Below are 19,268 nucleotides of genomic sequence, written 5' to 3' on the forward strand. Positions count from 1 at the left end.
CATGCTAGGGAATGAAGAGCTGAGATCCTGGTGGAGACCTGTTTATCGTATTGTTAAGCAGTCTTGCTTTGTTTTGTGTGACTCCATCTAGCTAGTTTGCTTTGGCTGTAAAAACCCCACATCAGGAAAACAAACACTGCTCACTCATTATGCAGAGTACACTTTGCAGGAAGTGGGGCATCACAAATGGGAGGGTAAACACCAGTGTGTATTAAACTCTAATAAAACTGGCAGTGTTTAGATTTTAAGTACAAGAAATAAAACTTGAACATGAACTTTCTGGCTTGCAGTGGGAGGAAATTGGGAAATTAGCACTATCAGTGATAATTTAGGTTGCCTAGGAAAATTGTCTTTCATCAGTTATGTTAAAGATAGCAAGGGTTCTGCCAGGATCCAATAAAGACTAAACTATGAACTTTCAGATGTAGAAAAATTCCTAGGCAATGATCTCTGATGTGAGAGATCTGTTTTGCTTTTCCTAATTATTTTGCAGAATAATTAAGTTTTCATAATACAGGCAAGTGAGGAAAAACTAGTATCACTTCAATGAAGCACATTGATTCATAAATTGAATCAATATTTGTTCTACCCAATAAAACTCTGCTAAAATATATCTGATTTGACTACTCAAATAGTAATGAAAGTTATAAAAAGGGAAGCGGCTCTACCCCAGCCTTTCTCCACAAAATAACTATGAACAATCCTAAATCCAAAGCTGTTGTCTAAAACTGACCTGGCCTTCCTGATGAATCAGTATTTCCCTTCCAGAGGCAGAAACTAATGCAGATTGAAGTACAAACTGACCCTTGAACAAAACAGGTTTGAGCTGCCGCTGTCCACTTACACTTTGAGTTCTTTCAACAAATATGTTGGAAGATTTTTTGGAGATTTATGACAATTTGAAAATTTCTCTTTTCTCTAGATTACATTAGCATAAAAATACACTATATAATACATATACAAAATATGTGTAATCTGTTTATGTTACCGATAAGGCTTCTGGACAATAGTAGGCTGTTAAGTTCTAGGGAAGTCAAAGCGTGGATTTTTCAACTGTGCGTGGAAAGGGGGAGGGTCAGTATGCGAACCCCAGCTCTGTTCAAGGGTCAGCTATACTCACTGTTAAAGTGTTGAGGTATGGAATACTGCCACTGACAAAGGCAGGAAAGGTTTTCTGAAGGGCAAGAAGACAGCCTGGGAAGGGCTGCTCAGGACCTTTTAAATTACCTTGTAGAAAGGCAGTGGCACCAGGGAGGTTGTGCCTTGGCAAAGGTCAGTGAAGCAAAGTAAGGGGTAACAATAATAGCTGCCATTTGTTGAGCTCTTTGTGTATACCAGGCATTTGGCTAAGAGTTTTTCGTGCATTACTTTTATTCCTCATAACACCCTCCTGAAATGTACTGTTATCCCCTTTTCAAATGCAAATCCTGAAGAGTGAAGTCTCCTTTAGTAACATAAGGCTACAGAGTAGTGCAGTTGGGGTTCACACTCCAGTCATCTGGTGCCAGCACATACCTTAATCATTACTGTCTGGGATTTCTTCATGGGGAAAGTCACAAATTGTATATTGGAGTAAGCGTGTGGTGGAGAACCTAGTCATGCCATCTATACAGTGATTCCAGATACTTTAAGTCATTTGAATTTGTTTAAAAACTATTACAAGATCTAGCTTTTCCTAGAAAATAAATGCACATTCAAACAACTGTGCATGTAAAACTTGTTCATAGTTGGTGTTTATAGGTCCATCTAATTCTAATCACTTAGGCAGTGAATGAAAATTTAAAGAGAGTTTCTATTGAAAGAGGTCTGAACAGCTTTGATGTTTAGTATGTTACCAAAACAACTTATTTCTCTACCAAAATGTTACTACATGTATTTAAGGGTTTCCAATGGAATAATTTTTAAATGGCTGTTTTCTAAGGTCTCTTCCTTAAAATCTAAGAAAAGTATTTATCATGAATTATTGTTACTCCCCTTGATTATTCTTGGAGAAAACCTGTCAGACCTAATTTTTCTGAGTTGCTGCTTCTTGTCTAGAAGAAAACGTGGAAGATGACACAATAAAAATTATAAAGGTGGTCAGTAATGTGACTCCTTTTGCCATTTATCATTTTCGCAAATATGTCAGCATAAGCCTTTAACAAAGCCCTTTGTACATGTTGGACTTCAGTAGGATTTATATGAACTTGTTTTTTTAGTTCCTTTTACCAAGAGAAAAAACAGTAAAGAACAATCGAGGATGATAGTATCTATATTAGGAGTTTATTAAATAAGGAACTGTGTATGTTCTTTCTGAACCATAGACTATATTCCAGGTAAATCTGTTTTTCCATTATGTGTTTTTCCCTGCAAGCAAGAACTTTAAACTTTCTTTAATTAAGGAACATTCCTTTGTTCATGGGAGTTTCTGATAGTTAACCCGTTCATCGCTTGTTAATTGCCTACTCTGCATCAGGTACTATGCTTTATGCTGGAGGAACTAACCATAAGAAACCCAAAGCTGATTTTTTCCTTGAAATGATTTTTCATTGACTTCCCCAAAATAGAATCCAAAAATCTCTGCACTATACCATTTTCTTTTTGCTTTTAGTTCGTTTTTCTATTTCTAAATTTTCCTTTCCTGGAAACCAGGCAATAAATGATACAGTTGAAAACACACTAAACAATGTGTTGCTACAATAAGCATTCAAAGAAGGTACCAGAGAGAGAGTCCTGTGCTGCAAGTAGGGAAGGCTGGGTCAGAGTTGGAGAGGAGAAAGGTCATTTCTAATAAAGAGAAATAGAGGGGTGGCTTCAGCCCAGGCAGGAGGTAGGACTGTGTGTAATGGGGTCCTGGGGATAGTCTATATGTTTGTAAATAGTAAAATGTAAGGGTTTATGACATAATAATTTATTTGGTCTCTGCCTCCAGTTCCTGACACAGAGCTCCTAAAATCACTATAATTTCCTGAATGATACAGGTGCTGGGAGCATCTTTTTTTTTTGGTATCGTTAATGTACAATTACTTGAACAACATAATGGTTACCAGACTCCCCCTATAATCATGTCCCCCCCCCCGCCAACATACCCCATTACAGTCACTGTCCATCAGCATAGTAAGAGAGCATCTTTTGTTCTAATATTTGGTCCTTGATTCCATTTCCCATGAACTCCTAAAACCCTTGTAATTTCCTAAATTATGGGGGGATGGTAGGAGCATTCCACACAGAACTCCTAAATCCCTTGGAATTTCCTGGATAGTAGAAGCATCCTTTGTTCTGATGAGACAACTCTTGGAGGACTCCTGGATAGCTTCAGAATGGCAGCTGATCACCAGAAGGACTCAGCTAAGATTAGAAGCTTGGAGTTTTCAGCCCCAGCCCCTATCCTCCCCGGAGGGGAGAGCAGGAGATTGAGTTAGTACTCCATGTGCCTATGTGAAGAAGCCTTCATAAAGGTCCCTCGGCTCCTTGGTTCAGAGAGCTTTCTGGTACACATCCATGTGCCAGTAGAAGGGTGTGCCTGTTCCACAGGAACTAAAGCTTCTGCACCCTTTACCCTTGTATTAAACTGGTAAACATCAGTAAAATGTTTCCCTGAATTTTGTGAGCTGTTACAGAAAATTATTAAACCTGAGTGGGGGATGTGGGAGCCCCTGATCTGTAACCAAGTGGACAGAAGGGTGGGTACTCTGGGCACCCAATACCTGCAACTGAAATTGGGGCCAGTGTTGTGGGACTAAGCTCTTAACTGTGGGGTCAGCGCTAACTGGTTAGTCAGTGTCAGAACTGAATTAAATTGTAGGACACAGTTGGTGTCACAGAGAATTGGAGAATTGCTTGGTGTGGAAAACCTACACATTTCATGTCCAAAGTGTATCAACAGAAGCAGTTTTCCTTTTAGGTTTCTTTGATGGATAACAATAAACCTAACAGCACATAGAAAATTCGGCAGCAGTGGAGTTGAGAATGAAGTGATAGGTGGGAAAAGTAAAGGACAGAGGAAACGTTTTGAAGAAAGGGCAGTATTCTCCAGCAGGAAGGCAAGATGCATTGAATGACAGAGAGAAAAACCAGAGATAACTCAAATTTGTAGCCCAGCACACTGGTAGTAAAGTAGTGGTACCAGTGGAAGAAAAGTGTTATTAGGAAAGAGGATTGGATTTTGAAAAGAAAGGACATCTAGTGTAAAATGATACTTAGGCAAATTGGAAATACAGGCATATATTTTCTCAATCTTACTGTTGTACATTTGCTCTGCTGTCTCTACATGTCTTCTATTTCCCTGTGATTGATTCTCCTCTTCCTCCCTTAAGATCCATCTCAAATATCATTTACTTATGAATAGTGTATATGAAGTTGGATATCTGAAATTTTGAGCCTTTACCCCTTTGAAACTCAAGTCACTTTGCTAAATGTTGTCCAATTTTATATTCACAGATTTGACTATCAACATTTCCAAGATCTGTTTGGTATGAAGGTGTGACTGAGTTTACTGTTATTAATAACAGAATAAGAACTCTATAAAGAAATTAACAAGATCCCCCTTTTATTTATTTATTTTATTTTTATTTTTTATTAAGGTATCATTGATATATACTCTTAGGAAGGTTTCACATGAAAAACATTGTGGTTACTACATTCACTCATATTAATTATCAAGTGCCCCCCATACCCCATTGTAGTCACTGTCCATCAGCGTAGTAAGATGCCACAGAGTCACTACTTGTCTTCTCTGTGCTACGCTGTCTTCCTCATGACCTCTCCTCACACCATGTGTGCTAATCATAATACCCCTCAATCCCCTTCTCCCTCCCCCCATCCCCCACCCCTCCCCTTTGGTAACCCCTAGTCCCTTCTTGGAGTTTGTGAGTCTGCTACTGTTTTGTTTCTTCAGTTTTGCTTCATTGTTGTAGTCCACAAATGAGGGAAATCATTTGGTACTTGTCTTTCTCTGCCTGGCTTATTTCACTGAGCATAATAGCCTCTAGCTCCAGCCATGTTGTTACAAATTGTAGGGTTTGTTTTTCTCATGGCTGAATAGTATTCCATTGTGTATATGTACCACATCTTTATCCATTCAAGGTCCCCCTTTTAAATACATAATCTTTCTTCCATCTCTTAGGAAGTTAAATTCTTAAGCACAAAACAGAGCTCTATGTTCCACAGATACATATGTATATGAATGCAGGGAAATGATTTTGAGGGATGTGTGTGTGTATATATATATACATATATATGTGTGTATATTTACTTATTTATTTAATATAATTTTTTATGGAGGTATCATGATATACACTCTTATGAAGGTTTCACAAGAAAAACAATGTGGTTATTACATTCACCCTTATTATCGAGTCCCCCCATACTCCATTGCAGTCACTGTCTATCAGTGTAGTAAGATACCTATGTGTGCATTTTTAAATCACAAAGAATATATACAATCAAATACATAAAAATCACCCCAAAGAAGAAGACTAGCCTTGTAAGTGGTAATCAAGGGAGACATCAGTTTCAGTTTTTTTCTGTATTTAAATTCTGATTAAAACATATGTGTTACCTAATTTTAAAATTCTAATGAGAAGAAATATTTTCCATTTCATTTTTCCAACATCAGCTAAACATATGCTTCCCAGAAAGCTTAAGTTTGTCTCTACAGAATACTTAAAGATTTGAATAGTGGGTTAAACTCTGAAGTTCTTCCCTGACTTCTTAAACAGAACAGTGCATGGATACTGTCAAAAGCAATTAAAGAGTATCATTTTCCTTAGCTACAAACGAAGTGCTTCTTTCTGGTATGAGTGAATTTTTTCTCGGACGTCTAGAATTTTACGTGGTCATTACTCCTGGTGGGTACTACTAGCTCCTCGCTGTTGCTTTCCCTCCCCTCTTCATTTTTAATTAAGTCATGCTTTTTGCTTGTAAGTTAGGACATTGTATTAGTATTCAGTGACCAAATGGGCTCTAATGAATAAATGGCAAGTGTTAGTACATAAATTTTAAGAATTCTAAGGCCTTTTTGCTTTTCTGGGGGTTCTATGCTTGTAGTAGAAGTCTTGGATATTCAATAGTTTCTGAAATGAGAGAATACAGTTAGAAATTGAATTTCTGATGCATAAATCAAATCCTATTAAAAGATCCAGGTTCAAGAAATTTTTAAGACCATCTGAATTTTCATGAATGTGTTTAGTTAATGATTCATCACTTAAAAAAGAAGTGGTGATTTAGTTGCTAGGAGCTTTTTGTATGTTTTTGGTTTTGAGTCAGCCTAGCAAGAGGAAGAAAAATTCAAGCTACTTGGTTGTGGTTTTCGCTGAATCTTTTTCAAAATAACCAGCTGGCTTGGTTTCTTCATAACCATAGTAACTTCAGCTAGTTTTTGCTTTTGATTTTTATTTCTCCTAGAAAAACTAGTGTGCACCAGTGGTTGGGCTCTTGAGTATAGTAAGGAATGTCATTGGTAATTAAGTAAAAAGGCAGAGAAATGCTTTGTGCTGTGTACAGTTTGCAGATGTCTGTGTGTCATTAATGTTCTTTTAAAACATCTGGATACCAGTTAGCTCAGAGTAACTACATAAGTTAATTTCTTTTGAGAATAAAAGGTATGACTTCAAAGTTGTATCACCAACCCTTCCTCCAACCTCACCAAGTTTGATAAATAATAAACATTGTTGTGGGTGATGTTTCTTCAGTTTCCTCTGGAGAACAGGAAGCACAGATTGATTACTCTTGCCAGCTGGTCAGAATGTGATCCTTGATTTTAGACCCTGTTTCTAACGCCATCAGTCCTGTGGTCCACACCTGTGCAGTTACCCAGTTCCCCTTCTAACTTAGCAGCCATTGAGTCCTGCATTGTGCCAAAAGCATCTACCTCCATTATTGCTCCTGGAGGCACTGTTATTCAAAGACCCAGTTGATCTCTTCCCAAACATTAGTAATGCTAGTGTCAATATAAGCTAATGGACAGTGCTCTAAGACTTTAGGGCAGGAAAGTAACATAATTTACTTTTCTCTATTTCTGAAAGAAATTTTTTGTTCCTTTTGGTTTCCCATATGCCCCCATCTGATCCTTGTGGGTCCTTCTCACCTTTAGCTTTCACTGCCATGCTCCCCATCCCACAGGAAAGGAGAAAAGGCTTGGTTTTCTAAAAAGTGAGACTATTCAGGTGACAAAGAAGATCCTTCTTGCTTCATTTTGGTTTAAAACATTTTAAGGTTTCTGATTTTCTTGTATGTGTGTATAATACCTGTTTGATTAAACACCTTTGTCTTCAAACTTATATTCTTGAAATACAGTAGACATTCAAAAATGCTAGGTTTTCCCCTTCTTTCAGAACTTGATGTAGATGTTACATCATTTTGTCTTTCACATACCCCAGTTGTGCTAACATCTTCTAATCCACTGAATTTACAAGTTTCCTGGTAGTTATTTTTTGGCAGTCATACTCATAAGTGTCCACTAGACTGTGGTTAAGAATTTTCAGGTATATTCTTAGTAATTATCTTTGGTTTCCAGTCCCAGAGAATGAAGAGCAGCTACTGTTCTCTTAGGTGTGGGTAACTCCTATATTACTGGAGTTTGTTCTGTCTCAAGCTTTGGTATTTTACTTGTAGGTATACTTTGAGATTTTTTTTTAAGACTAATCATTTAAGTAACACTATACTAAAGTTATCTGCCAACTTCCAGAAGTAAAAACATTTCTATATCATTGATTATATAGAAAATTAAAATGAAAAAATATACTTCTTTATCCCAGTCAGTACCACCTGCATTCATTTCTGGGTCCCTCTTTGCCACACTGTTAGCTGCTCCAGGGCTTGTTTCCCTGGTTCTTCTGCTACTCACCTTAAAGCTTCAGTTCACTGGAAGTCTTCATTGGTTTATAGCCTGCAGAAAATACCTGTAGTGTGGGAGGTAATTTATGTATATGACTACTACTCTTCACTGACTCCCAGTTCAGCTATGTAAATGGGTGTGACTAGGAAAGAAAATTGAACTTTACAAATAAGAATTCCTGGATTCTATCCAGTGGCAGCATGTTTTTTATTATACATGCAGTTTCTGACATCGATGGCATTTTAGGACATTTTGCAATAAAGTAAATATTTTGTTTACATTGTTCTTTAGAAGGAGAAGTCTGGTCTCTAATTGGCATCTATGTCAGGAATATTAGGATGTCTGGTCTCTAATTGGCATCTATGTCAGGAATATTAGGATTGCTGTCTAATTTTTTTTTATTAAGGTGTGATTGATACACACTCTTATGAAGGTTTCACACGAAAAAACAATGTGGTTACTACATTTATCCATATTATCAAGTCCCCACATACCCCAGTGTGTAGTCACTGTCCATCAGTGCAGCAAGTTGCCAGAGATCCACTATGTGCCTTTTCTGTGCTACACTGTACTCCCCATGATCCCCCGCACCATATGCACTAATCATAATATCCCTCAGTCCCCTTCTCCCTTCCCCCCCACCCGCCCTCCCACACCCCTCCCCCCCTTTGGTAACCACTAGTTCATTCTTGGAGTCTCTGAGACTGCTGCCATTTTGTTCCTTCAGTTTTGTTTCATTGTTATACTTCACAAATGAAGGAAATCATTTGGCATTTGTCTTTCTCCGCCTGGCTTATTTCACTGAACATAATGTCCTCCAGCTCCATCCATGTTGTTGCAAATGGTAGGATTTGATTCTTTCTTTTGGCTGAATAGTATTCCATTGTATATATGTACCACCTCTTCTTTATCCTTTCATCTACAGATGGACACTTAGGTTGCTTCCATATCTTGGCTATTGTAAAAAGTGCTGCGATAAGCATACAGGTACATATGTCTTTTTGAATCTGAGAAGTTGTATTCTTTGGGTATATTCCAAGGAGTGGGATTCCGGAGTCAAATGGTATTTCTATTTTTAGTTTTTTGAGGAACCTCCTTATTGCTTTCCACAGTGTTTGAACTAGCTTACATTCCCACCAGCAGTGTTGGAGGGTTCCCCTTTCTTCGCATCCTCACCAGCATTTGTTGTTCTTAGTCTCTTCGATGTTGGCCATCCTTACTGGTGTGAGGTGATATCTCATTGTGATTTTAATTTGCATTTCCCTGATGATTAGTGATGTGGAGTATCTTTTCATGTGTCTGTTGGCCATCTGAATTTCTTCTTTGGAGAACTGTCTCTTCATATCCTCTGCCTATTTTTTAATCGGGTTATTTGCATTTTAGGTGTTGAGGTACATAAGTTCTTTGCTGTCTAATTTTTAAATGTTACTCTTTTGGTTTCCTACTGAATGCATGAGTTGTAAGCACTGGTTAAGTGAAAGTAACTTCCCCCCACTTAAGTAAGCAAGGAAAATGAAAATAAGTTACTGCCACAGACTCTGAAAGAGCAGAGCAACGAGAAAATCCTTCGTTATTTGCCACTACCTTGTAATACTTACAATAACAGGATAACAGTTGAGATTGAAATATCGACCACAGGCAGGCGCTGTGCCAGCTGCCTACACACACTGACCCATGCAATCCTGACCATAAGCCTGAAGAAGTGTCTGTACCTCCCCAGGTGAGCAAGTGTGGACACCCACAGCAGTTGCCGTTGGGCTGGTTTCACTCGGTTAGAAAGTGCTGGACACTGCACCCAACTCAGATGCCTGGCCTAGCCATATGAGGAGCATTTTTATTAATTTTAAAAACATATTTTATCATTTAGACAAAACTTATGTTTTTGTTTTAATTTTTTTTTAAGGTGTCATTGATATACAATCGTTTGCTCAGGTTTCACATGAGCAACACTGTGGTTACTACATTCCCCCCTATTTTTAAGTCCCCACCACATACCCCATTACAGTCACTGCCCATCAGCGTAGTAAGATGTTATAGAGTCACTACTTGTCTTCTCTGTGCTATACTGTCTTCCCCTTGCCCCCTCTAGATTATATACACTGATCATAGTACCCCTTAATCCCCTTATCCCTCCCTTCCCACCTACTCTCCCCAGCCCCCTTTCCCTTAGGTTACTGTTAGTCCATCTCGGGTTCTGTGAGTCTGCTGCTGTTTTGTTCCTTCAGTTTTTGCTTTGTTGTTATACTCTACAGATGAGGGAAATCATTTGATACTTGTCTTTCTCCGCCTGGCTTATTTCACTGAACATGATACCCTCTAGCTCCATCCATGTTGTTGCAAATGGTAGGATTTGTTTTCTTCTTATGGCTGAATAATATTCCACTGTGTATATGTACCACATCTTCTTTATCCATTCATCTACTGATGGACACTTAGGTTGCTTTCATTTCTTGGCTATTGGAAATAGTGCTGCGATAAACATAGGGGTGCATATGTCTTTTTGAATCTGTGATCCTGTTTTCTTAGGATAAATTCCTAGGAGTGGAATTCCTGGGTCAAATGATACTTATGTTTTAAAGAAACAAACGTTTGGTGTGAATGTTACTTACAAATTTGGGGTGTGTTTTTCTGGAGTACTTTATAGGACCTGGTATTTTTGCTTTTTAGTACATTTTAGTCCTTTCATAATATGTATGGACACTAATGGTGAATTGTTTAGAATTATGTAAATCTTAAGAGTTAAGAAATATTCATATATTTACTCATGTTTTTGAGTGCCTACTAAAATAATGCCGTTTTCTGTGTTAGGCACCAAGAATTAAAGCTGGCAACAAAACTATGTCCTTATAGTGTTAACTTGCCAGGTGGGGGAGCCAGACAGTAAACAAATATATAATATAAAGTTGGTGGTAAAATATTAAATGAGGTAGAAGGAACTGGACAACAGAATGAGTAAGAGTTGCTGTTTTAAATAGGGTGCTCAGGGAGGGCCTCCTGGAATGAAGACCATTTTAGCAGAGACCTGAGCGAAATGGGAAAGCTGACTATATAGCAACAGCTATCTGCTATATGCTATTAAAGGGGGAAAAGAAGGAAAGATTTCTCATTCTAAAATTTTAACAAGTAAATGTATTTCACAAATAATCTGAGAACGCATTATATGCAAGATACAGTTGCTCCAAGAGTTCACTTCTAAACATGACCATTTTATTTTTTCAGTAGACCAGAAAAATATGTTTAGCTTCAGAATTTGCTCTTTATGATCATATGTGCACCAGATAAAATACCATTTATGATAAACATATCATTTCTGTTTAGATAAATGTTTTCTGGAACATAATAAAATGGTTTGGTGTGAATACTACTTATAAATTTGGAGTTTTTAAAAGAAGCTTTTAAAAATGACTAGGAGAAGTTTTCTCAAACTGCCAGTCCATGACATGTCCTGTAAGAGATGTCCCTAGGGACTCCAGTACTTGTGACTCTCAGTGGAAGTTATACTCATCTTCACCCAGGTGCTCCACCACCACACACAAACACAGTGTCAGGAAGCCCCAAGTAACCTCACTCGGGCTTTCTTGGGATTGAAGCACAATGGTCTGTCTATAGAGGATGAAAGGTAGCTCAACCCTGCAAAACTCTGAAGGGTGATGGACGAAGATCCAAAATGAAACAGTGGGCATACCCACTTTCTGCCCTACATCTATCAAACACCTAGTCACTTCTGGGGCATTAAGACTACAGAGTCTCCTGTCTGCTTGGCCATCTCCATCCTTGCAGAACGAGTGAAGGAAATTGCTCTTCGCCAGGAAGGAGAGATGACTGTCAGCTTCTCACCTCTTGGTGGAAAGGCTGGCAGTGGGGGAAAGCATTAACAGGTAAAGATCTCTTTGGGTACACCTGTTTGAAGCCAAAACCTTGATTGAGACCTCTGATATTCAGGTTGTATCTGTCAAAGCTGTTGACTGTCCACTTGCCCATAGTTGTATGCTGTCAGAAAGCAAAATTCTTGAACTTCCTAAATCAAAAAAGTAAAAGAAAAATAAAAAGCCTACATTGAGTGAGCTGCCTTCCCAAAAGTATACAAAGCATTCATTTGGAGGTAATTTTTGTCTTGTGAAATCATAGTTACTATTATTCCCACTGGACTGTAAATTCCTGAGTGAAGGACAGGACTGTGTCTTACCTCTTCTCTTAAGTCCTGAGGATTTCTGCTTGATATTTCTTATCTACTCATACCAGAACGTAAAAACTGGACTTCTGACTCCCATCTTTTTCTCATCACTATCAGATACTTAAAATCAAATTCAGTGCTCATTCTGTAGTTCTTCCTGGGTGTCTAATAAGCAACTTTTCCTTTGGACTTTTCATACTGACTTTTTATTGTAAGCTACTGTAAGTGTTCTTGAAAATAGCCAGGCTGCAAAATACAAAAAATGTGTACATTTTCAAACTCCAGCAACTGTTTTTAATGTGTCAGAAGGATGTTCTAAATACATCCCTTCTTTCTCACTCTCTCCCTTTTGCAAACACTGCCAGGTATTCGTTACAGCACTGATGTGAGTGTAGATGAAGTAAAAGCTTTGGCTTCTCTGATGACATACAAATGTGCGGTGGTTGGTAAGTGATTCCCCTTTGTTGCTTCCTAATAAGAACTCATTGAGGAAATATGTTTACATACAAGGTTACTTTTAAGATGTTAGAGAAATATACCTTATCAGAACTGATCTTTTTTCAAGTTGTACAGTTTAAGGCTTATGTTATTTTCAATTGTTCTTAATTAAGTTTTGGTCTTTTTTTTTTATGGCAAACTTCTTAGAAGAACGAATTAGATTTTCTTTAAGTGTAGTCTTTGTTTAAATCTCCACTCTGTAAATAAGACCAAATAATACTAGAAGGAAAATAAATATGCTATTATATTATAGAAGCAGTAAAGCACACTGATTAAATATACCTTATAACTTGCCTAGCCTTGTAATTTCTGTTCACTGGAATTTTAAAGTACAACAGTTTAGAAGAGGTCATTGTGAGTTTGTTTTTTGAATTTTCTGAGAGTAAAGTTTAAAGTGTCACACATTTTATAATATTATGTAGTGCTTTCTGCCTTTTTAAATTTTTTATCCTTTATATTGATAACTTTCACCTGCTTTTTCAGATGTACCATTTGGGGGTGCCAAAGCTGGTGTTAAGATTAATCCCAAGAACTATACGGTAAGTATCAAAGTGACATCTGTGCATATGCACATTTACAAAGGACTTGCAATCACTGGGCTTCTGTGTTTCCCCAAACCAATGAGATTAGTGTTCCCTATTGTTTTCAAAAGGAATGGAAAAACAAGTAGATAATTAACTCATTAGGAGTTTTGCCATATAAAAGGTTACCTCCCTAACATCATGTCCTTTTTCATTTTCTAAAGGGTATTTGGTTAAAAGGTAATTAATATCTTCATACACTTATATCCATGTTTATGTTGCCATAATATATATAAATAAATATTACATACTACATATAAATATAGTATATATTACTCTAATCTGGAATTTTTATGTTGGGATCTCAAGATTCTAGTGAAAATGTCTTAACTAATTTGGTAAAAATCTTATTGTTTATCCTATCAGTTCCAAGTTAATTTAAGTTAGTTGTTACTGTGCTTTATAGAACCAAATTAACATCTATATGTAGTACCAAAATAATAATATACAAATATTATATATGTGATTTTATTCTTTTTAAAATTTGCTATTTAAATGAGAAAATACCATAGGGATTGCTCATAGGGTCCTATATGAATACACAAAGAACGGGAATTGGGATTTGAGTCCTACTTCTACCATCTGTTGTTTCTCATTTCTTGTCTTTAAAATGGAAATGTCTAGTATATGAGCTGTTCTTAGGATTAACACAAGAAGATAGGTGAAAGTGTCCTATAAATAGAAATTGATGCACCTGTTCTGTCTCCACAGGCGGGTTTTCTATCAAATTTTTTTTATTGTTTTGTTTTCACTTTTTCCTTTACAGGATAATGAATTGGAAAAAATCACAAGGAGGTTCACCATGGAGTTGGCAAAGAAGGGCTTTATTGGTACGTACTGCCATATAGGTCTCCACATTGAGTGGAAACATCTAAAAAGTAATTGTCTTCATTTAAACTCCTGCTCTTATCTGTATGTGTGTGGATAGAGTTGCCGTTTTACTTTGAGAAACAATTCCATAATCAATATAGTGAACATACCTGGGCCAATTTATGACACATCTCTAATAGAAAAGGTCCAGGTTCTCAATATGCAGTGCGAGCACCAGGAGCAGTCACTTCCTCCTCTTCTTGTACAGACATAGTAAAGGTTTTTGATCAATACAGCAGCATTGTACAATAATGTAACATACAGAAAGATTTTAGGAACTAAATAATATCTGTATTATTAACACTTTTTAAATATGTACAAAGCAGTTTTACAATAGTAATTCTGTTGCTCTGAAAGCAGTGAGAAATCTGATGCCTTTTAGAATTGGAAGCTGTGGCCTATTCGTGTAAAGCTGTGGGCCCAGGCTGGGAGGTGGGGAGGCTCCTGCTGATGACTCACTCGGCCATCACTGGCTGACTGTGGGGATTCCTGCTGCTTCTCGTGTTTGTTAGGAGGAGCTTTTGCCAAACAGACTAAATTCCTGAGGGTACCGATCTGCACTCGCTGGGTGTTTTTGTCTCATACTGTTATTATCTGTGTCGTATACTTTATGGGAGATGTGAGTATTGTTTTCTGTGATGTATAAACATTTGTCATCTAATGCTTTTCAAGCAAATTAAGTCATTCTGTAATTTCTTGTTCTAGGATTCTAATTTGTTTTAATAAATAAAATTATTTAATAGAATGTTTGCCCTTTTAATATAAAGACTCAGTAAAATAGGAAAGAAAACCTACTTTTTCTCATTTTCCTGCCCCTGTGTTTTTTCTTTCTCAGTATTCTCCCCACTGTTGACAAGTTCCTATGAACTTAAAATATCTTTTTCTGAAATTTGGCCCTTTATAGGAGGAAAAAAGGCATGAAATAAACTAATATGAAAATAAGTATAAGTAACGCTAGAACTTTATTAGATTTGGCCTTTCATCATTAAAACACATTTTGATCTTGCATAACTCCTTCAGTTCTACTGTGCAATTTGCTAGTACAGTACAGGGGAGCTCTAGTTAATATGAGTTGACTGCCTCCACAGGAAATGTCTACTGATTCTGAGATTTGGTTAATTAGAGTCATGTTAAACTTAGTGATAGCTTTCATAATTTTTTATATCTTGTTTCCTCTTAGTTAAAATCTCAAACATATTTATAGCCTTGAGTGGTCTCAAACTTTATTTAGTTGTATTTATTGCCCATATCTAGAGTACATCCAGCTTAATTTTATCTTGACAAGTACCTTTTAGTTCCAAAGTTTAAAAAATGATTCACTGAAACACTGAAAACTTTAAACACTAGCAATTTGACTTCTTTACTTATGTTCAAAAGTCTCACTAACCCACACTGCATCTCAGCTGACAGATGGGCCCAGAAAGCTCTGCAGCACAAGAGGAAGACGGAAGGTGCTCCTTCTCTCCCTCCAGGGCACGGAGGTAGTCTTGAGCAAACCTTTGGGATTGGTGTCATTTATGTTACTTTCTAACTTCCCTTTCCGAAGAGGGTTTCAGATTGTGAGTTAAACCTGAGCTTGAGTATGTTGTGTATCACGTTGTGTGAGTTTAGGACTGGCTTTTCAATTCTTGCAGAAAAGTCAGCAGAATTATGATGGGGATTGCATTGTTTTAGACCAGTTTGTAGGGTGATGCCATCTTAACCACACTGACTGTTTTTCCATTTGTTTAGTCTTAAATTTCTTCTATGATGCTTTGTAGTTTTCAGCATACAAGTCTTAATACACTACTTCTGTTAATGTTTATTCATGAATGTTCTATTCTTTCTGATGCTGTTCTAAGGGATGTTGATCTGTGGTATTTTCTTACGAGATCTTTGATATCAAGGTAATACTGGCCTCATAGAATGAGTTGAGAAATGTTCCATCTTTTTTTTTTTTTTTAAGTCTATGGAAGTTCAATGTTAATTCTGTTGTGAGAGTTTAGATAGTCACCTTTGTAAACTGTGATGTTGCTGTAATAACTTGATGTCTCCATCCTTTACATGCTCTATACCCACATACACCAAATGCTCGTGTTGTATTAGAGGAGTTGTGTTTTTTAGCCAGTTTTTCATCTTATTTATACTATTATGGGATTCAGTGATGGCATTTTAACTTTCCTGAGGGAAGTTATCTGTTTTTAAAAAATGGGCCTTCAGACCTGTTCTCTGTAAGCTGCCTCACCTTAGCATGTCTGGACTGATGTTTTTGAGAAGCAAATTATTATTGTACATTTCTGATTTATAAACTATACCTCAAACTTGCTGCTTGCTAATAATACCCCTTCTCCAGTTGGAATTATTATTCGAGGTAACAAGGTTATTTAGCACTTGATAATGCTAAACAAGTGTAATACTTTTGTAGGTACCTATGGAAGGATTCAGGAGCAATTTGCCATTAATACCTTAGGAGAAAAGCAATGTAATTAAACATCTGTACAAACCTTCAGATAAAGTATGTCATGCTAAAGGAATGGGGATTCTGAGCAAATGGGAATAGTACAACCCGTTTGTCAGAGAATGATGCCAGAATGTTGTATTTATTGCCCATGTCTAGAGTACATCCAGCTTAATTTTATCTTGGTCCTTCTGCACAGGAGAGTTGTGTGGGGTGAGAGTGGGTTTGGAGAGGTTAGACCTCATGAGGATTTATAAGATGCTGAGGAGACAGGGCATGAAGGCATAGGGTTACAGATCGGGTGGGGATGGGCCAGGGGTGTACAGGGTAAACCTTGACCATTTTACACCAGCCAGTCTCACACCAGCCCTGTGTCCATCATACCACAGCCTGTACAAAGAAGTACATTATATAGGAGCTGTGCCCCTGAAGCATAGAAAAATACTAAAATGTACCTTACCCTGCCAGTTCAAAAGTAAAAACTGTAGAAAGAACTGGAGTACATCCCTTAGAAAGAACTTTATTTATCTGGGAGACTTAAAAGTTTAACTGTTTTTAAAGTTGTTTTTCCTCTTAAAAGATTATGCACTTATATTACACAGTTGAAACTATAGAAAGTTATAAACAAGGCTGAAATCCAAACATAGTGGCCAAGCTTGTGTGTCTTTTTGCAAACCTCTGTACATGTATATACACATGAAATAATGTAAATAGGTATCATTCATGTATATTTAGAGAGAAAATTTTATGTAAATGGGAATATATTATACATATTATATGAGACCTGTTTTTTTCCATATGTTATGTTATGGTAATGATTCCAAGTCGTTTAGGTTGGTATCAATTCTCCCTTTATATGGTTGCATAGTATTTCATTGTGTAGAAATACCATATTTTATTTACTTGACCCACTAGATAATTAGGTTGTTTTTATTGTTACTATTTTTTTGGGTGTATGTCTGTATATTCCTGTCTTTACAGATTTGAGTAGGCATCATTTAATTTAAACTTTTATCAGAGATCTCACTGTGGTCATTAGTATTACTGTTGTCACTGGTATTTGTTGGTGTCTGTGAGCTAACTTCTTATCCTCCTCAAATTTTTGAATTTGCTGTTTCAAGTCCTTAGAATTGAAAGCCAAGGCCTAAAGTGTTATGTACACTGAGTAAGCTTTGAATAATGGGTCAAAGCAACATTCTGCATGGGTGAAATTACCATGGGGCTTACACCTGCAGGAAGTAGTATGTTATCGTGCAGCCCCATACACGTACACTCCCTAACCACAGCAGTCCTCCATATGTAGGGCAAGATGGTACTGTTATCTCTTATTGCAGTTCAAGAAACTGAAATCAAGAGAGGCTAAACTGATTGGCCTATGCTCGCACACTCAGAAGCCTTGTATCTGTAACGCATAGCTGATTTCCAAACATATAGCAAGTAAAAACATTGTATATAAATTTTCAGTGAAACATGAAGTGATTGTTTCTATGACTTCAATTAGTTACCTAGGTGAAAAATAAAGTTTTCTAACCATGGTAGCTTGGTTATTATAGAGAATTACAAGGATCTACGTGTTTGAGATAAGTTTATCTTAAAAACTGGGCAATGCCCTTTCCCTGTGCCATAGGTCCTGGTGTTGATGTGCCTGCCCCAGACATGAGCACGGGCGAGCGGGAGATGTCCTGGATTGCTGACACGTATGCTAGCACCATAGGGCACTATGTGAGTACCCACAAACATCCCTGAGGGGCTTCATTTGCTATCTGCAAGAAATAACAGTTAAATTGTGTATATCTTGAAGGGCAGAATTCACTGGGTTTTTCTCCCCACTTTTAATCATATCTTGATTTGCATATATTTTACTTCAGTATCTCTGTTCATAAATCATAAATATAGTGAATGTGGTTGAGCTCTTGCTTACATGCCACCCTATCCTGAGCCCTGGGATGGGACTCTCCAAAACAGGTTACCTACAGGTCAGGACACATTGTAAGACATAGAAGCATTCTTTCTCTTTCTTCCCTCAAAGAGCTTTCATTTGCAGAGGAGCTAAGATACAGAAGCAGATAAAGTATGGAGACAGTATAATACAATGGCAGAGAGGTATGGTGTCTGAAAGAAGGCTGCCTGAAAGAGGTATCTGAGCTTTAAAAATAAGCAGAACTTAAACACACAGATTTGGGGGATAAGAGGAAAAACAGTAGAGCTCAGATTGTCTGACAATAAGGCCTGTTTAGAAAGGTAATAGAAGAACAACAAAAATAGTCAAGCCCTAGTGTTTTGGTTTTACTTGCTAGTCAAAGGGGAGCCCTCCGTCCCAACTTGCCTTAGGGGACAGTGGGGTGTGCGCTTGGCTGGATGGGAGCAGAGATGACCTTCAGTTGGGGTCAGTGTCTGTCCTCATGGCCCAGGAGCCCAAAGGGCTGAGAGAAGCATCAGTGCCTGACAGAGTGGGCAGGACTGGGCTGGATGTGTTACAAAGAAAAAGGACAAGATGGAGTCAGAGAGAACCAGGAGGGGTTCAGCGGGGAGCTCTACTTAGAAGCAATGCCACTAATACACAAGGAGAAAAACTACATTCTGTCCTTCAAGGGGATGGAACCTTGAAAAACAAACATTTAAAGGGTAAGAACAGAAAGGGACTTGAAAAACTATTTTAAATATAAACTGATTTTAAAGATATATATGGAGTACCTACTACATGCAAAGTGTTCGATACAGTTAGGATAAATGCTAGGAGTTCTCATACTATGAAAAAGAGTAACAGGGTCCTGACCAAGGATTTGGAGGTAAATTCAGAAAAGGCCTCCTGGAAGATGTAACCTTCTGGTCTGCACTCTGAAAGATGAGTAGACGTCAGCTAGTGGAAGGTATGGGAGCGACCGTTGGGAG

At 37.5% G+C, this 19,268-nt stretch overlaps 1 protein-coding gene across 1 annotated transcript in view; it reads left to right on the forward strand.

The window, feature by feature from the left end:
- GLUD1 (glutamate dehydrogenase 1) overlaps positions 1 to 19,268 on the forward strand; it is a 51,996-nt gene that overhangs the window by 4,648 nt on the left and 28,080 nt on the right. The window contains exons 2-5 of the mRNA XM_036926536.2: positions 12,356 to 12,436; positions 12,972 to 13,027; positions 13,836 to 13,899; positions 18,004 to 18,098. Of these exons, the coding sequence (XP_036782431.1) occupies positions 12,356 to 12,436; positions 12,972 to 13,027; positions 13,836 to 13,899; positions 18,004 to 18,098 (296 nt within the window). The remainder of the gene's footprint in view (positions 1 to 12,355; positions 12,437 to 12,971; positions 13,028 to 13,835; positions 13,900 to 18,003; positions 18,099 to 19,268) is intronic.

The sequence above is a fragment of the Manis pentadactyla genome, chromosome 8, assembly GCF_030020395.1.
Source record: "Manis pentadactyla isolate mManPen7 chromosome 8, mManPen7.hap1, whole genome shotgun sequence".
Lineage (NCBI taxonomy): Eukaryota > Metazoa > Chordata > Mammalia > Pholidota > Manidae > Manis > Manis pentadactyla.